This window comes from Grus americana, chromosome 17, assembly GCF_028858705.1.
Source record: "Grus americana isolate bGruAme1 chromosome 17, bGruAme1.mat, whole genome shotgun sequence".
NCBI lineage: Eukaryota > Metazoa > Chordata > Aves > Gruiformes > Gruidae > Grus > Grus americana.
Genome location: NC_072868.1, coordinates 8,975,083 through 8,992,620, shown reverse-complemented (window position 1 = coordinate 8,992,620; position 17,538 = coordinate 8,975,083). Strand labels below are relative to the sequence as shown.

At 49.7% G+C, this 17,538-nt stretch overlaps 1 protein-coding gene across 2 annotated transcripts in view; it reads left to right on the top strand.

The window, feature by feature from the left end:
• Nucleotides 1-14,722, top strand: part of LOC129214362 (BPI fold-containing family B member 4-like) — a 44,222-nt gene extending 29,500 nt beyond the window's left edge. Inside the window, exons 3-19 of one of the 2 annotated variants that reach the window (XR_008579674.1) lie at nucleotides 2,016-2,115; nucleotides 2,778-2,907; nucleotides 3,669-3,783; nucleotides 4,261-4,365; nucleotides 4,631-4,786; nucleotides 6,233-6,296; nucleotides 6,723-6,786; nucleotides 7,225-7,316; nucleotides 8,372-8,545; nucleotides 9,319-9,372; nucleotides 9,988-10,155; nucleotides 10,267-10,334; nucleotides 11,728-11,770; nucleotides 12,299-12,362; nucleotides 12,737-12,813; nucleotides 12,986-13,167; nucleotides 13,403-14,722. Coding sequence is in view for 1 of the 2 variants with exons in the window: in XM_054845893.1 (XP_054701868.1) it covers nucleotides 2,110-2,115; nucleotides 2,778-2,907; nucleotides 3,669-3,783; nucleotides 4,261-4,365; nucleotides 4,631-4,786; nucleotides 6,233-6,296; nucleotides 6,723-6,786; nucleotides 7,225-7,316; nucleotides 8,372-8,545; nucleotides 9,319-9,372; nucleotides 9,988-10,155; nucleotides 10,267-10,334; nucleotides 11,728-11,770; nucleotides 12,299-12,362; nucleotides 12,737-12,813; nucleotides 13,403-13,426 (1,404 nt within the window). In the remaining variant the exon portion in view is untranslated. The remainder of the gene's footprint in view (nucleotides 1-2,015; nucleotides 2,116-2,777; nucleotides 2,908-3,668; nucleotides 3,784-4,260; nucleotides 4,366-4,630; nucleotides 4,787-6,232; nucleotides 6,297-6,722; nucleotides 6,787-7,224; nucleotides 7,317-8,371; nucleotides 8,546-9,318; nucleotides 9,373-9,987; nucleotides 10,156-10,266; nucleotides 10,335-11,727; nucleotides 11,771-12,298; nucleotides 12,363-12,736; nucleotides 12,814-12,985; nucleotides 13,168-13,402) is intronic. The other variant, XM_054845893.1, reaches the window with a different exon arrangement.
• The last annotated feature ends 2,816 nt before the right edge of the window (nucleotides 14,723-17,538 follow it).

The window sequence follows — 17,538 nt, the reverse complement described above, 5'->3', positions numbered from 1 at the left end:
TTGTGCATGTGCAACGACTCGGGTGTTTATTGCACACAGAATGGTATGTCTGAAACCATTTGGAAACCTACGTTTGTACATGCTCAGTAGCTGACTTTTGCCAGCAGCGATATTCCTGTAGCGTGTACAAAGCTGGAGCAGAGTCTACTGAACGCTTCACTGCGGACACTTATGATGGCCACTCGGCCTTGTGCATTTGCATGAGGCTCTTTGAAAGGGAGTAAAAAAGGAGGAACACAGATAGGATGTCCCAGGCGGTAAAAGCACGTTAGGGCAAGCAGCAGAGTGAGCCATAAAACCAGTAACTGTGAATCACCCTGAGACGCCTGGGGAGAAAATGGGAAAAGCACGACTAGAGCCGGTGGCCGGCTGCAGGTGAGGGACCGGCTGCCTGGGGGTCAGCCGCAGGAAGGACCGTGCTGGTGCAGCTCTGCACTTTGCACCCCAGAAGGGGCCTCTGGGAGATGCGGGAGGTGGGCTTGTGTTGCTCCATGTCGTTTCCTCGCTGACCCAGCACTGCCGTTGCCATCTCAGTGAGCAGCTGGGCTGCGCATTCTGGTGGGATGATTTTTGACTTCACTCTACTGTTCCAGCCTGTTCTCAGAGGGGCTAGCATCATTCCCTGGTTTTGGGACTAGCCTCTCATCAGCACACCACATGCAGCCCAGATTGAGTGTATGTTAAATAATACAAGAGCTCATACAGAGTTTCTGTGATGTGGTTGCTTCGTTGAGTCCGAGCCCTCAGAAGTACGTGCTGAAGGACCTTCCTGCTCGGTGAGAGCACTTTGCTGTTATTGCAAGAAAACACCTTGTGTGGTATTGAAGAGCATCCTAAGACTATTTTTGCTGCCTTCTGTACTCCCATGGGAAAGCCTAGCCCAAAACTCACCATGGTGGGAACAGCTTTCTCCTAACTTCAACCTGAACGTAGTGGCTTGTGTTTGTTCCTGTGCCAACATTGTCCCTGTGCCCGAGCAGCTCTCCTCTCCTCTCCTCTCCCTCCCCAGTATTTAGCCCTCTCCTATGTTTGAAGAGAACGATCGTATCTCTGCTCGTCTTTGTTCCGCGAGGCTGCGTGCACCAGACCCTCTCAGGTTTCCCAATCATCTCGGCAGCCCTTTGCTGCCCGGTTTCCATCTCAGTCCGTCCCTGTTGAACATCGGTGACCCGACCCGAACAAAGTCCCTAGATAAGATCTTCCCAGGGCCCTGCACAATGGAAACTTCCGCAAAGCCTGGCCAAGGCGTCTGCTGAGGGATGAGATTTTCATCCCTGTGGGATGAGATTTTTTTCCTTTGAAATACATGTTTCGGCTGCCTTCGGCTCATTCAGCTAGCATAAGCATTGCTTATTCAAAATGATATTTATTGTTGGCTTTATACGTTTCATTACAACTTCATTTTTTACTGTCAATTCATGACACACTTTACAGATACAACTGAAATCAATTTGAAGCTTGGTCTTAACAAAGCCAACATTTATCAGGTTTCTGCAACCTCTCCATGTTGCTTTTTGTCAAGAAAATCTTTTTTTCGTGTTGCATTTGTAACAGCAATGAGTATTGTAAGTCCCACAACTCCTCGGGGATTGGGAAAGGTAGATCGTTTCCTACTTATAAGCCTCCTTGAACCTGTGCCCATGTGCTCTGTGCGCTGCCTTCCCTGTACAGGCAGCTCCATCAGCCTCCTGTTAGTAATTCTCACCATTTCCTAAAAAGTTGGTTTCCTCAAAGCATGAGGATCCCCACTGGGGCCACCATCACAGGGCATCCTTTTTAAGACAGACTGGGGGGGGGAGGTGGTATCCGAGTGATCCAGGCCACAAAGGGAAACGGCAAGCAGTCAAGTCAGCGGTGACGTTACCTCGTATAAATCAAGAGAGGTGGCAGCTGGGTGTTGCTTGCAAAGAGGAAGAGTACAGAAGGATGCCTGCTCATGAGACGTGGAGGTTGTGAGGAAAAGGTGTGTCTGGTTGGCTGCAGTTTTTATATAAGGGCAACTTCTTCCATCTCAGTTGCAGGAAAAAAAAGGGAGGACGACGCAGAGTCTTGACGACTTCTAGAAGAGCCTGAGTGGACCCAAGAGCCCTTCCCAGCTGGCTGCAGCTGATGCAGGTAATAACATCATCTGTGCATCGAAGCCTCGGCTGGTGAAGGCAGGGAGACGTCTGTGGTGCTAATGCCATCACCTTACAGCTCTGGGAGGACACACGTGTTGTGCCTGTTGCTTGGCTGCTGTAGTTGGAGATTTTGCTGTGCATCAAGCTCCTAATCATCTGCCTATGTCTGTCATTTCATAATTAAATTTATATTAATAATTATTATTTATAATTATTATTTATTGTTTATCACTTGAATGTTAGTTTATTGCTTTTGAAAGTTAAAAAGAACAAGAATAATCCTCAGATGCTTCCCTTGGCAAAGACCCTTACCAAAACATGTGTGACTTGTCATCTAAGGGATGCAGAATAATGACTGCTTAAACATCACTTCAGGGGACAAGCAGTTTGGCTTTCTTTTGTGTGAACACATAGAATATCTGGGGCAAGTCATAAAGGACGAGGAAGGGGCTTTTACTGACCCACACTTGAAGCCTGTCCACATGCGTGGACAAGAACAAGGTCCTGCTGCCCCAGGCTCAAACAGAGTCTTACTTGAGCTTGATAAAGAGTAGAGGAGGGATTTCTCACTCGACCTCTTTCCTTGTAAAGACACCGGGATCGGATCTCTTCTTAAAGGCTTTCCCCCACTTTTCACTCTGATGTCTCCCTTGCCAGCAGGGGAGTCTTCTGGACATGATGGTGTTGAAGCTTTTTGGAATCGTCTTTTTCTGTGGCCTCCTCTCGCCCTCTCAAGAAGTCTTGTCCGGTCTGTCCTGCGCTGTCAGTCCGGGGGCAATGCAGAATGGTAACTAGAAAACATGAATTATGTTTATTTTGAAAGCTATGTGGGACCGTGACGTGGAGTAAAACCTCCTGACTGTCTTCATCTTTCTTTTATAGTTCCTCAGGGCTGCAGACTTTGCTTAGAGCTTCTGACAGCCATTGCTGCGTTCATGGGTCAGGGAAAGCTCTCTGCTCCAGAACTGGGACATGTTTCAGCACCAAACGGTGATATAGAATTTCAGGGCTAGATCTGGATTATTTGCTCTTTTTGTCTTAGTTTCTCATTTCCATATTGGAGCAGCTGATATTTGGCAAACAACCGCTGTGAAGTTTAGTGGCCGTGTTAATATTTGTAATGCTCCAGCAAAAAAGAGAGGCTTGTTTCAAGTTGCTGCTATTTAAAAAAACAAAACCAAACCACCACAAAACCAAACAAACCCCTTTACAAATGGGAAACAAGTTGTGAGTTGAAGCTCAGCTCTCACTGAGGGGTTTGCTGTTATTTCTGGCAGTGCACAACCGCTCTGTAATCTTTAAATCGGAGGTTTGGGATGCTCTCCACTGCTATCCCTCCTGGTTAATTCACTAGGGACAATTTTGGCTTACTGCATGTTATAAAATATCATCCTCTGTGTCCTTTGACTGCATTGAGACAGCTAATGACTTTATAAGTAGTTTTGGGGACCGGTGGGGCTTTATGTGACTCCTTTGCCAGACAGATCTGACTGAGCAGAGAGAGGTCATTGCTGCAAGTGCCAGTCCTCACGCAGAGATGTTTTCCAGTTCTCTCGGATGCCATACTTCAGAACGGACTTCTCCAGCAGCACCTGCAGGGCCTCGTGCTCCCAAACATCATGGGTGAAGGGGGTCTGCTGAACTCTCCCACCAGCATCACTGGGTAAGTGGAGAGCGTGGGCTTCTCTGCGAGCGCACCTTCCCCAGCAGTTCTGAAGCAATAAAAGCTGAGCTGCAGTTGGCACGATTGGCCCGAGTAGTTATCCTCGGTTTATTGTGATACTGAAATTGTGGCCTGGCGGTAGCAAGGTGGAGGGTGAAGTGCACGGCAGGTTATGGATGTCGAATGACGGCTCTGATGCTGCTGTCGATATCAGAGATGTTTACAGCACTGAGAGGGGAAAGTTCCATAGAGACAAAAAGTTGACTGCTCTATAAAGATAGCTTCCACCCCAATCTGATTCTAGGTTGCCTTCTCTTGGGTTCCAGCTGCAGACTCTGTCTCTCATCCTGGAGCTGGTATCTCTGGCTTATAGCTGGAGGTGGCCGTGGTGATGTGGGCACTGTAGGTTCCTCAGTGCATGCACTCAGCTGTTAGAAGATGCTTTTAACTGGTGCCAGCTTTTGCTCTTGTTTGCAGACTACACCTTGTCAAGGTTCGGCTCCCCAGGCTGTCAGTGGTGCTGCTGCCAGGAATCGGGGTCCAGCTGACCATCGCCGCAAAGCTGGAGCTCAGCGGCAACTGGTGAGTGTGGTGTTTCACGGTCGCTGGTAAGGGCAAACCCTGTCTGCAGGCTTCCTATTGTGAGACGTTTTGCATCTTTTATGGATTTCTAGGTGTTTCTTACCTATAATAAAGGCACAGAGCAGAACAGGTACCAAAAGATGACTTGTGGCATTTGTAATGAATTGCAGGAGATGGAGGTGCAGTTCGTTCCTTCCGGCTTTGCTGCGTTTCTCTGGTTAGAGGCTGAGAGATGAAATCTGTTCAACCTGTTTGCTTTTTTCAGTTTGGTTGGCCTTCTTTCAGAACTAATCGATATCTTAGTGGATGTGAACATTACTGCAAACATTAAATGCACAAATTTTGAATCGGGCACAGTCCAGGTCATCATTGAAGACTGCCTCTGCATTCTTGGTGCCATAAGGATCAAGCTCCTTTCTGGGTAAGTGCCCGTGGATTTATGCTTTCCATGGCCTGCAATCCTCTTCCCTTTATCCAACGATCTAGACAGTCTGCCAGGACACAGACGGTGCTAAGCTGATACAGAGCCAGACCTCAGGGAAGTAATTTCTTTCCCATTGCCAAAGCCAGTAGCTTCAGTCAAACTGGTAAAAAATTTGGTTGTTGGAAGATGAGGGTTAATTTGCCCTGTTTGCCTGTGGAAATTTTAAGATCTAAGGTATGAAGTTTGGTACCTCTTCTAGTGCATTTTGTTTGGACTTAGCTAGTGAATTGATATCCAAAAGGTAGGAATAATAGGGCAGAGAGCGTTCTAGGAGAACAGCACCGTTTCCTGCCCTGGTTTTATACTCTGCCTTTGGCTGCTGTCACAGAAAGGTGCTGGGCATATGGACTTTCTGTCTGACCGCTGTGGGTACGTGCAATTCCATGCAAATGTCCCATCTCTTGCTCAGTCTTATTAAATTCTTGGCAGAAAAAAATTGCTGAGTTCATCTATTGATGAATGCGACAGTAAATTGATCATGGGAAATATTTTCTTTTATTGCTTTTGAATTACGTTTCAGGTTCATTGAATTTCTCCTAATTAATTTTTGCATTATGCATTATATTTCAATCAGTGCAGCAGCTGGTTTGAAAGAGACCGTGTAAGTGAACAGAGGAACATGACTCACCCACTCTAGGGGTCATATTTTAAGTTTTAGCAGGATTAAAGTGATGGTGTGCAGGAAGTGAGCTTGCTGTGGGGTAAGGGGGAGCGTGGATGTATGCGATTGGCTTCATGGCAGTTCCTCAGATGCGTCTATAGGCAGAACTTGGGCATAAATAACGAGCTGCGTTATGAATTCCTGCTGTCTGTGGCTTGCCGAGTGTGCTGCCGCATGTTCTAACTCAACAGTCCAGAAATATATTGATTATCAAAAGTAAATGGCTCTGCACTGCCTGCAGGCATCACGCATCCCAGAGTGATCTATTTAGCAGCAGTGTTAAAACATTACACACCAGATTTCTCCCCTTGTTATTCCACATGTAAATTGTTTGTTTCCCATAACTAACACGGAGATATTTCATAACAGCTCCACTTTGCCTTAACTACAGCACTGAATTAAATACCAGAGGGAGACAACCAAACTCAGGTTACCCTGCGAGAGGCTCCTCACTCCTTTTGTGCAATGATGCTTGCACACCCCAAGTGCTGAAGCCTTCACTGCTCAGAAGTTAGCCCAATTCTCCCCTCGGCGAGGCGAGCAGCTCCTTGCCCTCCCTGCCTTCTGCAAACCCCTTGCTCTCGCCAGTATAAGCTGCAGCAGCGTCCCTGACAGGATGAGTAAGGATGTAGCAGCGTGTAAAACGAGGGCTGAAGATCCTTTGGTCTCCTACCCTGGACCTGTGTTTGTAGTGATTGGGAATTTTTTTCTTTTCTTTGCAGCTTACTGTCCCTATCAGTAAATGAGATAGTGCTGAACCAGCTGACAGCAACTCTGCCCGGTTTGGTAAGCCTGTAGATTGCCCTCCTTTCATCGCTGAAACACAGAGATATTGGGAACAACGTGTTACAAGGACCCAGCAAGCTGCGCCGTCTTTCTGTGTTGCTTTCCCACGTCACTGGCACGCACCGCTCGGCAGAGGTGCCTGTGGCCAGCCTGGCAGCTGCCGGCGTGCTTCTGCTCGCAGGGCAACGCCTGAAATATTCCCCAGATCGAAGCAGTCCCCTTTGGCGCGGTACCACAGCTCCAGGGATGCTCCGCTGCCCCCAAGTCCTTCACACCATCCCAGCTGCTGCCTGGTGCCGCGCAGCACGTCTTGCCCTGGGGGTTTAGATGGAAAGGAGTGGGTCTGATCAGGCTGTAGGGTGACGGGCTCCCTGCAGAAGGGCAGTGAGGGGGGTCGAGCATTCGCATTTCTGCTTTGTGTTGCAGCTGTGTCCTGTAGTCGATATTGTCGTCAACCTGGTGAACATCCAGCTCCTGGGCACTCTTAACGGTACGTTTCTTGTGGAGGAGGAGGTGCTGCTTCCCCACGTTCCCTGCAGTCCCACGGTGGTGGGAAATGCCCTTTCCCACCTCTGGTCCACAAGTGCATCAGGGAGGAGCTGCGCTTCGGCAGGGCTCTTACTGAGCGTTGAATTCACACCTGAGCAGTCCAAGTGAACCGCTCGCACCTTGGCCTTCCTTATGCCAGTTTTATACGTCACCCTTGGATTTAGCTTATTTGATGCTCTTTTGGGGCTATATTCTAAATGCAGATTCCACAAAGCTGAATTTAAGGGTGTTTTGGCAGTTTTGAGTAGCATCCCACAGAATTGCGTACTCGGGACCTGGTTGTCGGTGTGAGGTCTGGCTGGGGACCCGCGGGGTCAGGGGAGGAGTTTGCCTTGCTGCTTATTTCCCGATGATGTAACGATGATTTTTCTCTGTGAAGCGGTGATCCCAGTCGGTACAGCAGGAACAATTCACTACCAGTTGGCCAGCCTCCCGTTCACCTCTGGCTTGTTCCTTGGGTTGGATTTAGATGTAAGTTAATGCAGGGTGACAGGACCCTGCGAGCGTGACTGCGGCGTGGTGGCTTTCAGGCTTTTCACCTTGATCCTGTGGGAGCAGTTGTCATCTTCCAATGCAACCCCATGGTGGAGCTGGGCGAATGACTTGTTCTGGAAATGCTAGCTAAATATTTAGATCCTTACCCAAATCACTACAGAGTGACTCTGTATACTTTTCTTCAAGCCCTCTTTTGCTCTGTTTGCAAACTTATCCTGAGACTGCTTGAGACTGCGTGTCTGCTATTCGTAAGTGTTGGGACAAGCAGTTTTCACCCTCGCCCTGCCTGCAGACTGGGTGTTGGTGGTTTTTGCCTTTGCTGTTCGGTCTCTGTGGTGGGTGAGTGCTGAACCAAACTAACGGATGTACTTTTTACAACTGTCTTACTGGGGGGGAGTGGGGGCGGAACCAGCAAAAAACGAACAGTACTTTCAAACAGGAGAGCTTAAATAAAACAAAGTGGCTAGCAAGAAGAAACGGGGACATAAGCAATAAAGAACAGCAAGGGCTAATGACAAACACTGCAGTCTGTACGATCAGCGCTGCTGCTCTTGCTTTAGTGCAGATACTTCACCGGGCTGAGTCTTTGCCCTCCCTACCCCCAGACGGTCGGACTCCTTAGCAGGTAGGTGGTATTGGTGCAAGTTTGTTGTGGAGTCCGAGGATGGCTGATGCCTGGCTGGGTGCTGCAGAGAGGGAAGGCAGAGCTGGGACCGCTGGGCTGGCAGCACCTTCACCCCTCGTTTGATCTTGGAGTGAAATCTCAAGGATGAAATGCAGCAGTGAGCTGCGATTCGGACAAACTGTGTTGTTAGCTAAGAAGGCCTCAGTTACGCATTCTGGCCTTTATCAGCTCCTTTTGTCTGTTAAATAGAGAGGGAATTGCTCTGAGTCCAAAGCTTTCCCTAAGCTGCTGGTGAGAGGAGGGCTGGTTCAGCTGGCACAGACCCCGCACTCTCCATCTCGAGGATCTGCGCATGCCTCCTGGCTTTGAAGGATCGGCTTAACGTCTGTGTCGCCTCTCTTTGCAGGGTGCGGTGAAGCAGGTGGGAGGCAGCATCATCCCCCATGATTCGTCCTCCTCTGCTTTGCCTCCGCTGCTGGACAAGCTTCTGGTCCTGGGACTGCGCCAGAGCTTTCTCAATGCAGTCCTGTCCCTCCTGATCCAGATACCGCCACAGACCTTCACCTGCACGCCAGAAGTTGTGAGTGCAGCAGCACCTGTATTTCATGGTGGCAAGGGATGTGCATCATCCTGAGCTCAGCTCAGGGCAGGCTGTGCACGCCATTCACGGCATGCGTACGCTCAGCCCGCAGCCCATCTGGGACCTGTGTGGGCATATGCTCGCTTGCAGATGCTCAAGCCTCAGCACTGCCTCCTTGCTGCTCTTTTCAGAAAGCTATAGCAGCACGTGAAACAATCAGCCATTCTTGTTTCTGTATGGGCACCCACAGGGATACCTGTTGAAACCAGTTGTGTACTGGTTATGCCATGGACTCCTGGAGGTCTCTAATCTCTCTCTTTCAAGGAGTCTTTAAAATATCATTGAGAAAAGCAACTTTGTATATGCAATGCAATTCTTGAGGAATATGCGTTTTCTGTACCTCTGATCTGTGCTTCCACCGGGAAATATTAGGGGTCTACACACTGAAAAATGTTGAAAGCTTGTGAGTTACATCTGCTGCTGCTGCTTGCTCTCATCGTAACAACTGACCAGCAATCACCCAGGCAGCTGGGGAGCAGTGGAGAGGGCTGAGGGCTCAGGGTGCTGCCATAATGTAGGTCTGCGTGTGGCTGAGCTGCCCGTGGCTTCACTGGGGACCGTGAGTGAATGAGGGCTTGGGGGCTGCCCCAGGAGTTCCAACAAGCTGGCTGGGAACAGGGACACAAGTGGGAGAGGGGAGGCCCCAGCAGGACGGGTGTTGCTGAAATCAGCTGGAGCGCTCACGGGGACTGCGTGTGCTTTTGTTCCAACAGTTCTCCAGTGCCAGCCATCTGCAAGAAGCCGTCATGACCATCGTTCCTTCTGAGGTGAGTGACTTTTGCTGGCACAAGGGTTTGTGCAAACCTTGCCAGGTCCCAGGCCATCCAAGTGATGCACCTGGATGTGCTGGCATGCTGCTGCCAAAGATTTCCCCTCCCCTTGGCCATGCTGAGCGTGCACCACGGCTGAGCTGTGCCAGCATGGCTCGAGGCTGCCCTGCTGCCCGACTAGCTGATGGGAGCGGGTGAAAGGACTGGAGGCTTGCACCCAGCCCTTGGCAGCCTCTGCACAGTGCCTGCTCTCCTGTGTGCCATCGGCTGTTGCCAAATTTCTCCCACTCCTTAAGGAGGGGAACATCTTCTCTCACAGCCATTGACAGAGAGAGCTGATAGAAGTCTGGCATCTCCCATTTCCTGGGCACCACGCGCATCCTCTTATGGCCACGGCCCCCTTTGTGTCCACCTTTGCTTCCTCAGCCCCTTACTGCCCGCAGCAAGGAGTGCCAACCCATGCTGCCACTATTTGCTTTGTAAATTTGGCTTGTCCAAGGTCTGTGTGATCTTGGGGGAGGCCCTACAGAGTTATGGGGCTGTGAGGGTCCACCAGAGGACTGCCGGTCCCCTGCCTGGCCAGTGTGTGGGATGTGTTCCCAATTCCCACAGTGCTCCACCTGCCATGGGACCAGTCCTCTGAGCATTAAGCTAACATTGTCTGGGAACCCGCTCATCATCTTGGAAGAAAACAAAGCCACCGTTGAGCTTTCGGTCATGATTCAGGTGTTCGTTAAGCGTTTGGATGGACCCCTCCTCAACCTCCTGCTGCTGAAGGCTGTAAGTGTGGATGTAAAGACCTCGAACTGGTGAAGTGTGCAGCCAGCCGAGTGACCGGCAGCTGGGATGGGGAAGTCTCCACGGGCTGATCCTCTTTCTGTCTGCTTGCAGGACCTCAGTCTAAAAGCCCACGTGTCGATTGCTGGAGGCAGACTGGTGCTGGGGCTGTCCCTGGGCAGGTAGGCTGTCCCCGCTGCGGCTTCGTGGGGGGGTTCTGCTCGAAGCAAAGCCTCCCGCACCGCCCCAGCCTGCCCGCTCCCCTGAGACAGCCCTGGCTCTTCAGCCGTGCTGGGAAACTCCGGCTTTCCCAGAGCTCAGGATACCAGTTCAGTTTTCTGGGAAGCAGTGGCTAGAAGAGAGCAGGACAACAAGAAGGGCTGCGATTCATCAGGGATGCTCTGAATGCTGTGACAGCGTGTCCCTTGGTGACACAGCACTGCCGGAGCTGCCTGATCTACGTCGGAAGGGACAGGAGCGTTGCACGAACATGGCTGTGACAAAGCCAGGCACCGCTGCCCTCTTACAGGCTGGTGACATTCTCTGCCTTGCAATGTTAGCTCTGGGGCCGCTAACTTGAAATGTTTTTCAATGTCGGTAAAACAGACATTCCATTTCCTGAATCTGAGAATTTCATACCTGGCTGATGGCACGAGGTGGACAGGTATTGCTGGCTTCCAGGAAACATTACAGCAGTGGGAAAGTTTTAGGAGACCGGAGGAAAACTCTGTGTCAGATTTATAACAAGGAGAAACGAGAGAACCTGAATAATTGTAAGACTGTCAGCTTGATCCTGGGCTGTAGTTCAAAATGTCTGATATTGAACATGAGTGATAAAGGAATAAAGGGAAGTACTGTCATCAGTGCCAGTCAAGGTATGATTAAAGATTGGAAAGCATTTCTTATAGTGTGAGGTTTGAGGATTTCAAGCCGTTTAGCTTGTCAAAGAGTTAGATTTAGAAGCAATATTGGCATAGCTTGTATGCAGCAATATAGAGAATAGAAATGCATCAAAAGGCTTTTAATTCAATAGACAAAGATATAACAAGATTCAATGGAAGTAGAAAAGAGAAATTCAAAGCCGAAATAAAGCATACGTTTTAGCTATGGAGATTGTGCAATTGCAATGATAGATTAGGAGCTGTAGCAAATTCTCCAGAGCTCGTGATCTTTAAACCCAGACTGGATGCTTTTTCTAGAATTTCTGCTCTCAGCTAAACAGAAGCTGACTCCTTTCCTAAGGTGAATAACTACCTGGGCACAGGAGAGGGAAGGGGAAGCCAGGAGCCAGTGCGTGCCCTGTTGCAGTGCTGTTTCATTTACAAGCCAATAAAAATTGGGTTAAGCTTTTATTTTCCTATTTTCTTTTCTCTCTTGCAAGTGTGGCAATGTCTGCTTTTTGTGTTACAATATAGTGATCCCTTTACGGGTGCCCTGATGATGCCTCACAGGAATCCCTTGCCCCTGGGCTGAGTAACGCTGCACGAGGAGGTGGAGGGGTCTCACGATAGGGATCGGTGAGCTCTGGCCGGTGCCTTGGTGTCTGACGTGCTGTTTGCTTTCCTTTCCCTGCAGCATTTCCCTCTCCTTGGAGTCTTCCGATGTTGGCATCAGTAACGTAAGTCTCTCGTACCAGTTTAGGCTTTACTGGGTGTGTGGAGCGGCCGAGCGCTGTGCCCTGCGGCTTTGGGGAAGGAGGGAGACACGCGGTCGCTGGGTGCTGCTGTAACGTGTCCTGGCTGTGATGGATTGCATCTGCTGATGGTCTGAGTTGTTAGCTGCTCTACTTTGTAGGTTGTAGCAATTCTTCTTTTGGTCCTTTTTTTCTCCCTTCTGCCTTTTCTAATAATGCAAATGTAAAACCTGAAGTCTGTTTATTCACCCCTGCTTGGGCAAAGCTTACCCGGAGCTCCAGCAGGAGTTTTACCTGGTAGGAGGTTTCCCAAAGGATGCGCCACATACAAACCGAGGAAGAAAAGTAGATTTGCTTTAATGGAAAGAGGGACTACTTGTTCTTCTGCTGTGTCAGTGGGAAGTGATTTCCAGCCCTGAGGACCGGCTGTCTTCCAGCCGCAGTGCCGGGCTGTGCTTGCTGCTGTCATGTGCCCGCAGCGCTGCTCACACGCTTGTTCCTTCTCTGGTTCAGATCTCGGACTTGAAGCCACACTGCAGCAGTCTGCTGGCGGAAACGTTATTGCCCCTTATCAACGGTAAGGTGATTGGGATATCTGTAACGCTGGGAGTGCTTTGACTGCCGAGGAGAAAGAGCTATGTGTGTGTGATGGAAAGCCGTAGTGGGAGAGTGGGATCAATTAAAGGTCTGCGGTCCCCGTTTTGAGGCTGTAGTTAAGGGTCCCAACTGTATTCTTACACCATCCACCCCAGCTTCAGTCCTAAGGGTCCTGGCAATAGTTAGTGGCAGAGAATGTAAGGAAAGCCCAAATGCATCGTGCGCGGTGGGGCTGCAGTCTGTGCCTCTTGGGCAGCTCTGCTCCCTCCACCCTCCCCAGGAGCAGCTTTGTCGTGGGGCGGGAGCTGTGCTCACCCCTCCAGCCGTGTGTAAGGACCTGTCTGTCCCCTACAGGCGCTCTGGGCATCGGGATCCCTCTGCCAAATGTGCTGGGCATTCCCTTAATAAAGGTGGATATTCAGATATTAGCGGTAAGTGTTCGGAAAGGCTCTTTCCTCCTGCAAGGCACCGTGCAGGTCGCTGGGGCTGTTTCTAGCAGCTGGCTCCTGGAACAGGACCCTGCCGGGGTGGATTCGCGTGCAAGAGCCATGGATTTCAAGCCTTGAAAGGCCAGTAAGGATCGCTCTGTCTGACCTCCTCCAGGTCAGAAAATGCTGCTGGGTACTTCATGCCCGTGAGTGTTATCAAACCAGGCACGCGTGAGCGATGTTCAGCCCCGCTGGGGTAGGTCCTGGTTTCTGTGTCCAGGCTGGAGAACTTGGTGAGAGCAGCTCTGATGTGGGTCCAGGGGGTCTGGCAAACCCTTTCGAGTGTCACCATTCCAAGTATGTTGAATTGCACCAACTTCCAGCCCTGTGCATCTTAGAGATGTCCTAGAGGAGCTGGGATATTCTCCGACACTTCCCAAAGGGTTTCGTGCCCTCCTTGCTACAAATTTGACATGCAGATTTTTTTCAAGAGGGTTTTCTGTTCACTGTGTGTTGCTGACAAGCTGTTGTGAACCAGCATCCCTCGAAGTCGGGAAATAACGTGGATGTGTCGCTCCTTGTGCCGCTTCAGGGCCTGCTGGTGATTCTTGTGTGAGCTGGGGAGTACGAGGCACGGCGAGGTCTTTCTGGGCAGAGAAAGAGAAGAAAAGGCCAGTGAGGATGGAACATCGAGACCGGCATTATCTACTTTTCTTTTCTAAACTTGATTTAAGATTCTTGATAACATTTAAGACACTTCAAAGTTAATTGGCTCGTGTGAGTAGTAAGACACTTGCATAAGCCAAAACCCAATAGGCAGCTCTTTGTACAAATATTTATTTGGATAAATTGGCATGATGTTGGGGTCACAGTTATAGCAGTTGCATGTGATGCTGCAGTGGAATTGTTAAATTTGTTCTGAGGGAAATCTGATATAACGGAAAAGTGAACTTGTTGCATATGACTTTCAAAGTAAATGTCACCATCTGCATTCAGAAGGGTATGAAGCGCTGAGCGGGAGCTCAGGATACATTCGTCATGTAACTTTTAATAAACATTCCTACTTTTTTAGTGCTTGGAATGAGGTTCTCAGAGAGTATCTGTCCTGTCTCCTGCTGTGGGATCTGGTTCCTTTGTGACAACTGACATGTTGCTTTTTGGTTTGAAAACTTTTTCCACTCAAACTTCCTGAGGAAAAAAAAAACACTTGGATTTTCAGTGGCTACTCCTGGCCAGGTAACTTACTGACCAAATGCTAATCCACAAGCAGAAATCAGAATGATATCAGATTTCCAAAGGTCAAGAAGCATTTGCTAATAGAATCTGAGGGGAAAACTTCATTACCAGATAACTGAGAAGTATAACAACACTAGAGCACACCAATCTGTCTGCAACAGTCCACCTCTGCTTAGACTGATGTAACAGTCTGTTGCTCTCTGCACATCACAGGGAAAAGAATTCAGACGTTTCTGATTTCAGAAAAAAACAAATTATTCTGAGTAAAAAAAATAAAATAAATCTCAGGTCTTAAATGGCCTCTCAAACCCCCGGTTTTCCCAGCACTAGACGTTATTACTAGTGTGTTATTTATTGCTAGTGTCCCCAGAGCTGGTGGTGGTATGCCACTGTTAAAGTACGGGTGATGCACAAAAGAAGTCTAGCACCAGTCAGGTAACGGACAGGGGCAATATCCTGTTCTGCATTTCTGCCTAAAGGTAAGAATAGTTCAGTACCTGCCTGGCCGAAGCCCTTGGTCATTGCACTAATTTCCAGCATCACAGCGAGATGTTGCAGGGGAATCACCGAACATAGCAGAGGACACGCTGGAACCGTCGGTAGTCCTGGTTCATGCAAACTGCCCAGAGCTCTCCTGTGCTGTGCCAAATGGCAAACCTGGTGTTGCACCCTGTCATCGTGTGGGCTGGCAGGTCTCGTGTCATGGGAGAACGGTTTTGGGTGGGTTGAAATCCACAGTAATGGTGAAGACTGGTGTTTTGGTGAGCGTGAACAGTCTCCTTTGGTTCCCAGCCCTGTGCAGGCTGACGGTGCTGGTGGGACTGTGCTCTCCAAAGGCCGTTCAGTTGCTGGTAACACGGACCTTGCCCTGTTCCCTGTGCAGAAATGATGCTCCTGCGCGGCGATGGGACTCCCCGCTCAAACGGTGTGCTGTGTGTGGCCCCAGAACCAGCTAAACCACGCGGGTGAGGAGTTTGTGTGAAGCGGGGTGTGAACAAGAGGGAACACCGTAGACCGTTGGGCTGTGCTCGTGAGCTGGGAGCAAGGAGCTTCAGACCCCGCCGCTCGTGCTCTCTGACACCGCTACGCCCGTGGTGCTGGCAGAGCGAGGTTTCGGGGGGGCTGTGTGGCCCCGTTACCCGGTGGGCAGGATGAGCAACCCTGCTGGCAGTGACACAGCTGCAGCACTCGCAGCTGCTTTGTGCCGCCTCGGGGTTATTGGACTGATCAGACAACCCGAAGCATGTGAGCTTGACTTCATCCATCCTTTTTGCTCACAGGTTGGCGTAACAGGCTTTGTTTGTACAAGGTTTTATTCTGGTTCCCGAGCAAATACCTTCTGTATAGTAAGTAAAATTTAACACCTTTTTTGCACTGTCTTTTGGCCTGTACTTCTGTGTCCGTTCTGGTTTGCTGGAGGGCATTCATTTTGCTGGCACGCTGCAGAGTAATCTGTCATCTGTCACTGTCCCGGGGGTCTGTTTGACTTGAGAAAGAAAAGACAGAGACAAGTGTGTAACTGGAGCGCTCGCTGTCTCGCAGAGCTGGGGCAGGGGCTGTGCAAGCCTGGGATCACAGAAAGGTGGAAAAGTCTTCTCCTGCATCTGGAAATGGCTTTTCCTCCTGGAGCCTGGTCTCCGTTGTGCTGTTTCTTGCATGAGGATGAGCGGGAAGGAGCAGAGGAACCTTTTCAAAAGGAAAGGGCAGCATCTCCTCAGTGTAACTTGTTACTTCTGCAACTTGTAAATCCAGTGCTCTGAATTGCTGGTGGGTTCAGGAGTAAATCCAGAGCAGGGAGCTGCAAGTCAGAATTCATAAGAACTGGGACAATCCTGTCCACAGTGGAAAAACCACTAAACAGTCATTTTCCAGCGTGTCAACACCCCAACATCCTTGAAAAATCTTTTTATGGATGAGCAGCAGGAGTGGGGTGCGATGGGCTGTCTGCTCTGCCTGGGCTGTGCGAGGCACTTCGGGCTCTCCAGCCCTTGCTCCAGGAATGTCCCTGGTAAAGCTTCATCCCTCTGCTGCTCCAGGGGGGCTGGCGAAGGGGCTCCTCTCTGTTTCTCCAGCGCTTGAACCATCCAGTTTTCACGTTCTGCTCCATGTCCTCTGGCAAGGGAAGCTGTGTGTCACCGGGCAGCCCTTCCTGCGGGACCCTGGGCTATTACCCAGGAAAATTATGGATTTTGTTTATGCTAAAGAAGCTAATACAAACACTTCTTTCAGCATTTCTTTTTCCAGGTGAATCCACAGTGACCACTGGGGACAACACTGGCTGTCTCCTGCGGATGCAGCTGTGCTGGGGGGGTCAGGAAATGGGGTGACAGGAGGGAGCAGCACAAGACGCCAGTTCTCCAGCATAAGCCAGCTCTGCCCCTGAGCCTGCGGCGGGTCCCAGGTAGGACGTGTGGGGCTGGGGGTCGGGGTGTGCAGCTCCCGTGGCCTCAACCCTACACTGGAGATGCAAAGCCGTGCTCTAAAGCCTAAAGCCAGACTATCCACTGGCAAATAAGTAAATCTTTTTACTACTGTAGCTTATTCCTTTTGGGAAACTGGTTTAAGATATATTAGTCAAAGAATAATGGTTGCAGGTCTACCAGGAAACTTTTATTAGGAGCAGTTCCCACTATTGCCAACTTTGGGCATTAAAATCATTAGTCAGGTCCCCAAGCTGGGCATATAAACCTTCAGGGTTTTTTACTCCTTGTTATAAATCAGCCTGGCTTGTTTTGTTTGCTTTCCTATTTCTGAGTCTCTGAAATATGAGGTTTTGAAGTGCTTTTGAGCAGCTGCAGAGGCTAGAAATGATGCATATAGCTGTTGCAAGTGAAAGCAGATGTATATGTAATTAATACAGTTTCATGGCTGAGGTGTTACGTGAAGCATCACCATCAGAGAGCTTAGGTGAGAGCTGCACAGTCAGCAGTAAGGGTGCTCTTCCTGGGCATCGGCACAGCAGTGAACTCACCTGTCCGGAGGCAGCTGCCAACACCACCCAGCGATGGAGCAACTCGGGCAGATCTCGGAGCACCATTACCAGCTCACCCTTCCGTTCTGGACACTCAAGTCTGTTGTGGGTTTTTCTCCCCCCCCCCTTTAGTTTCCTGATCAATCTTTTGAGTGTGGAGGCGCGTTTGTTCAGTAGGAAAGAGCATTCCAATATTGACAAATGCAGCTGCTGATGCCCTCGGGTGGGTGCGTGCCGAGCCGGTGCGCAGCACCGCCTGTACATGTGCAGCCACATTTTATTCAGCATCTTCTCTGTGATGGGCTTTGTCAGAAGTATAGTTTTGAAAATATAACTGCCTTCAAGTCTAAAATTAGAAACCATTATGCAGACTGATTTTTTTTTTTTTCCCTCTTTCTGACCCAGGGAAAGCCACCAGCCGTAATGTTCCCATAGTAACACGGGAAATGGAGGAAAAGCAGATGAAAGATCTCTTGTTGGTAGGGGCCATGTCGTTCTGCAGTGGAGAGGCATGAGGCTGA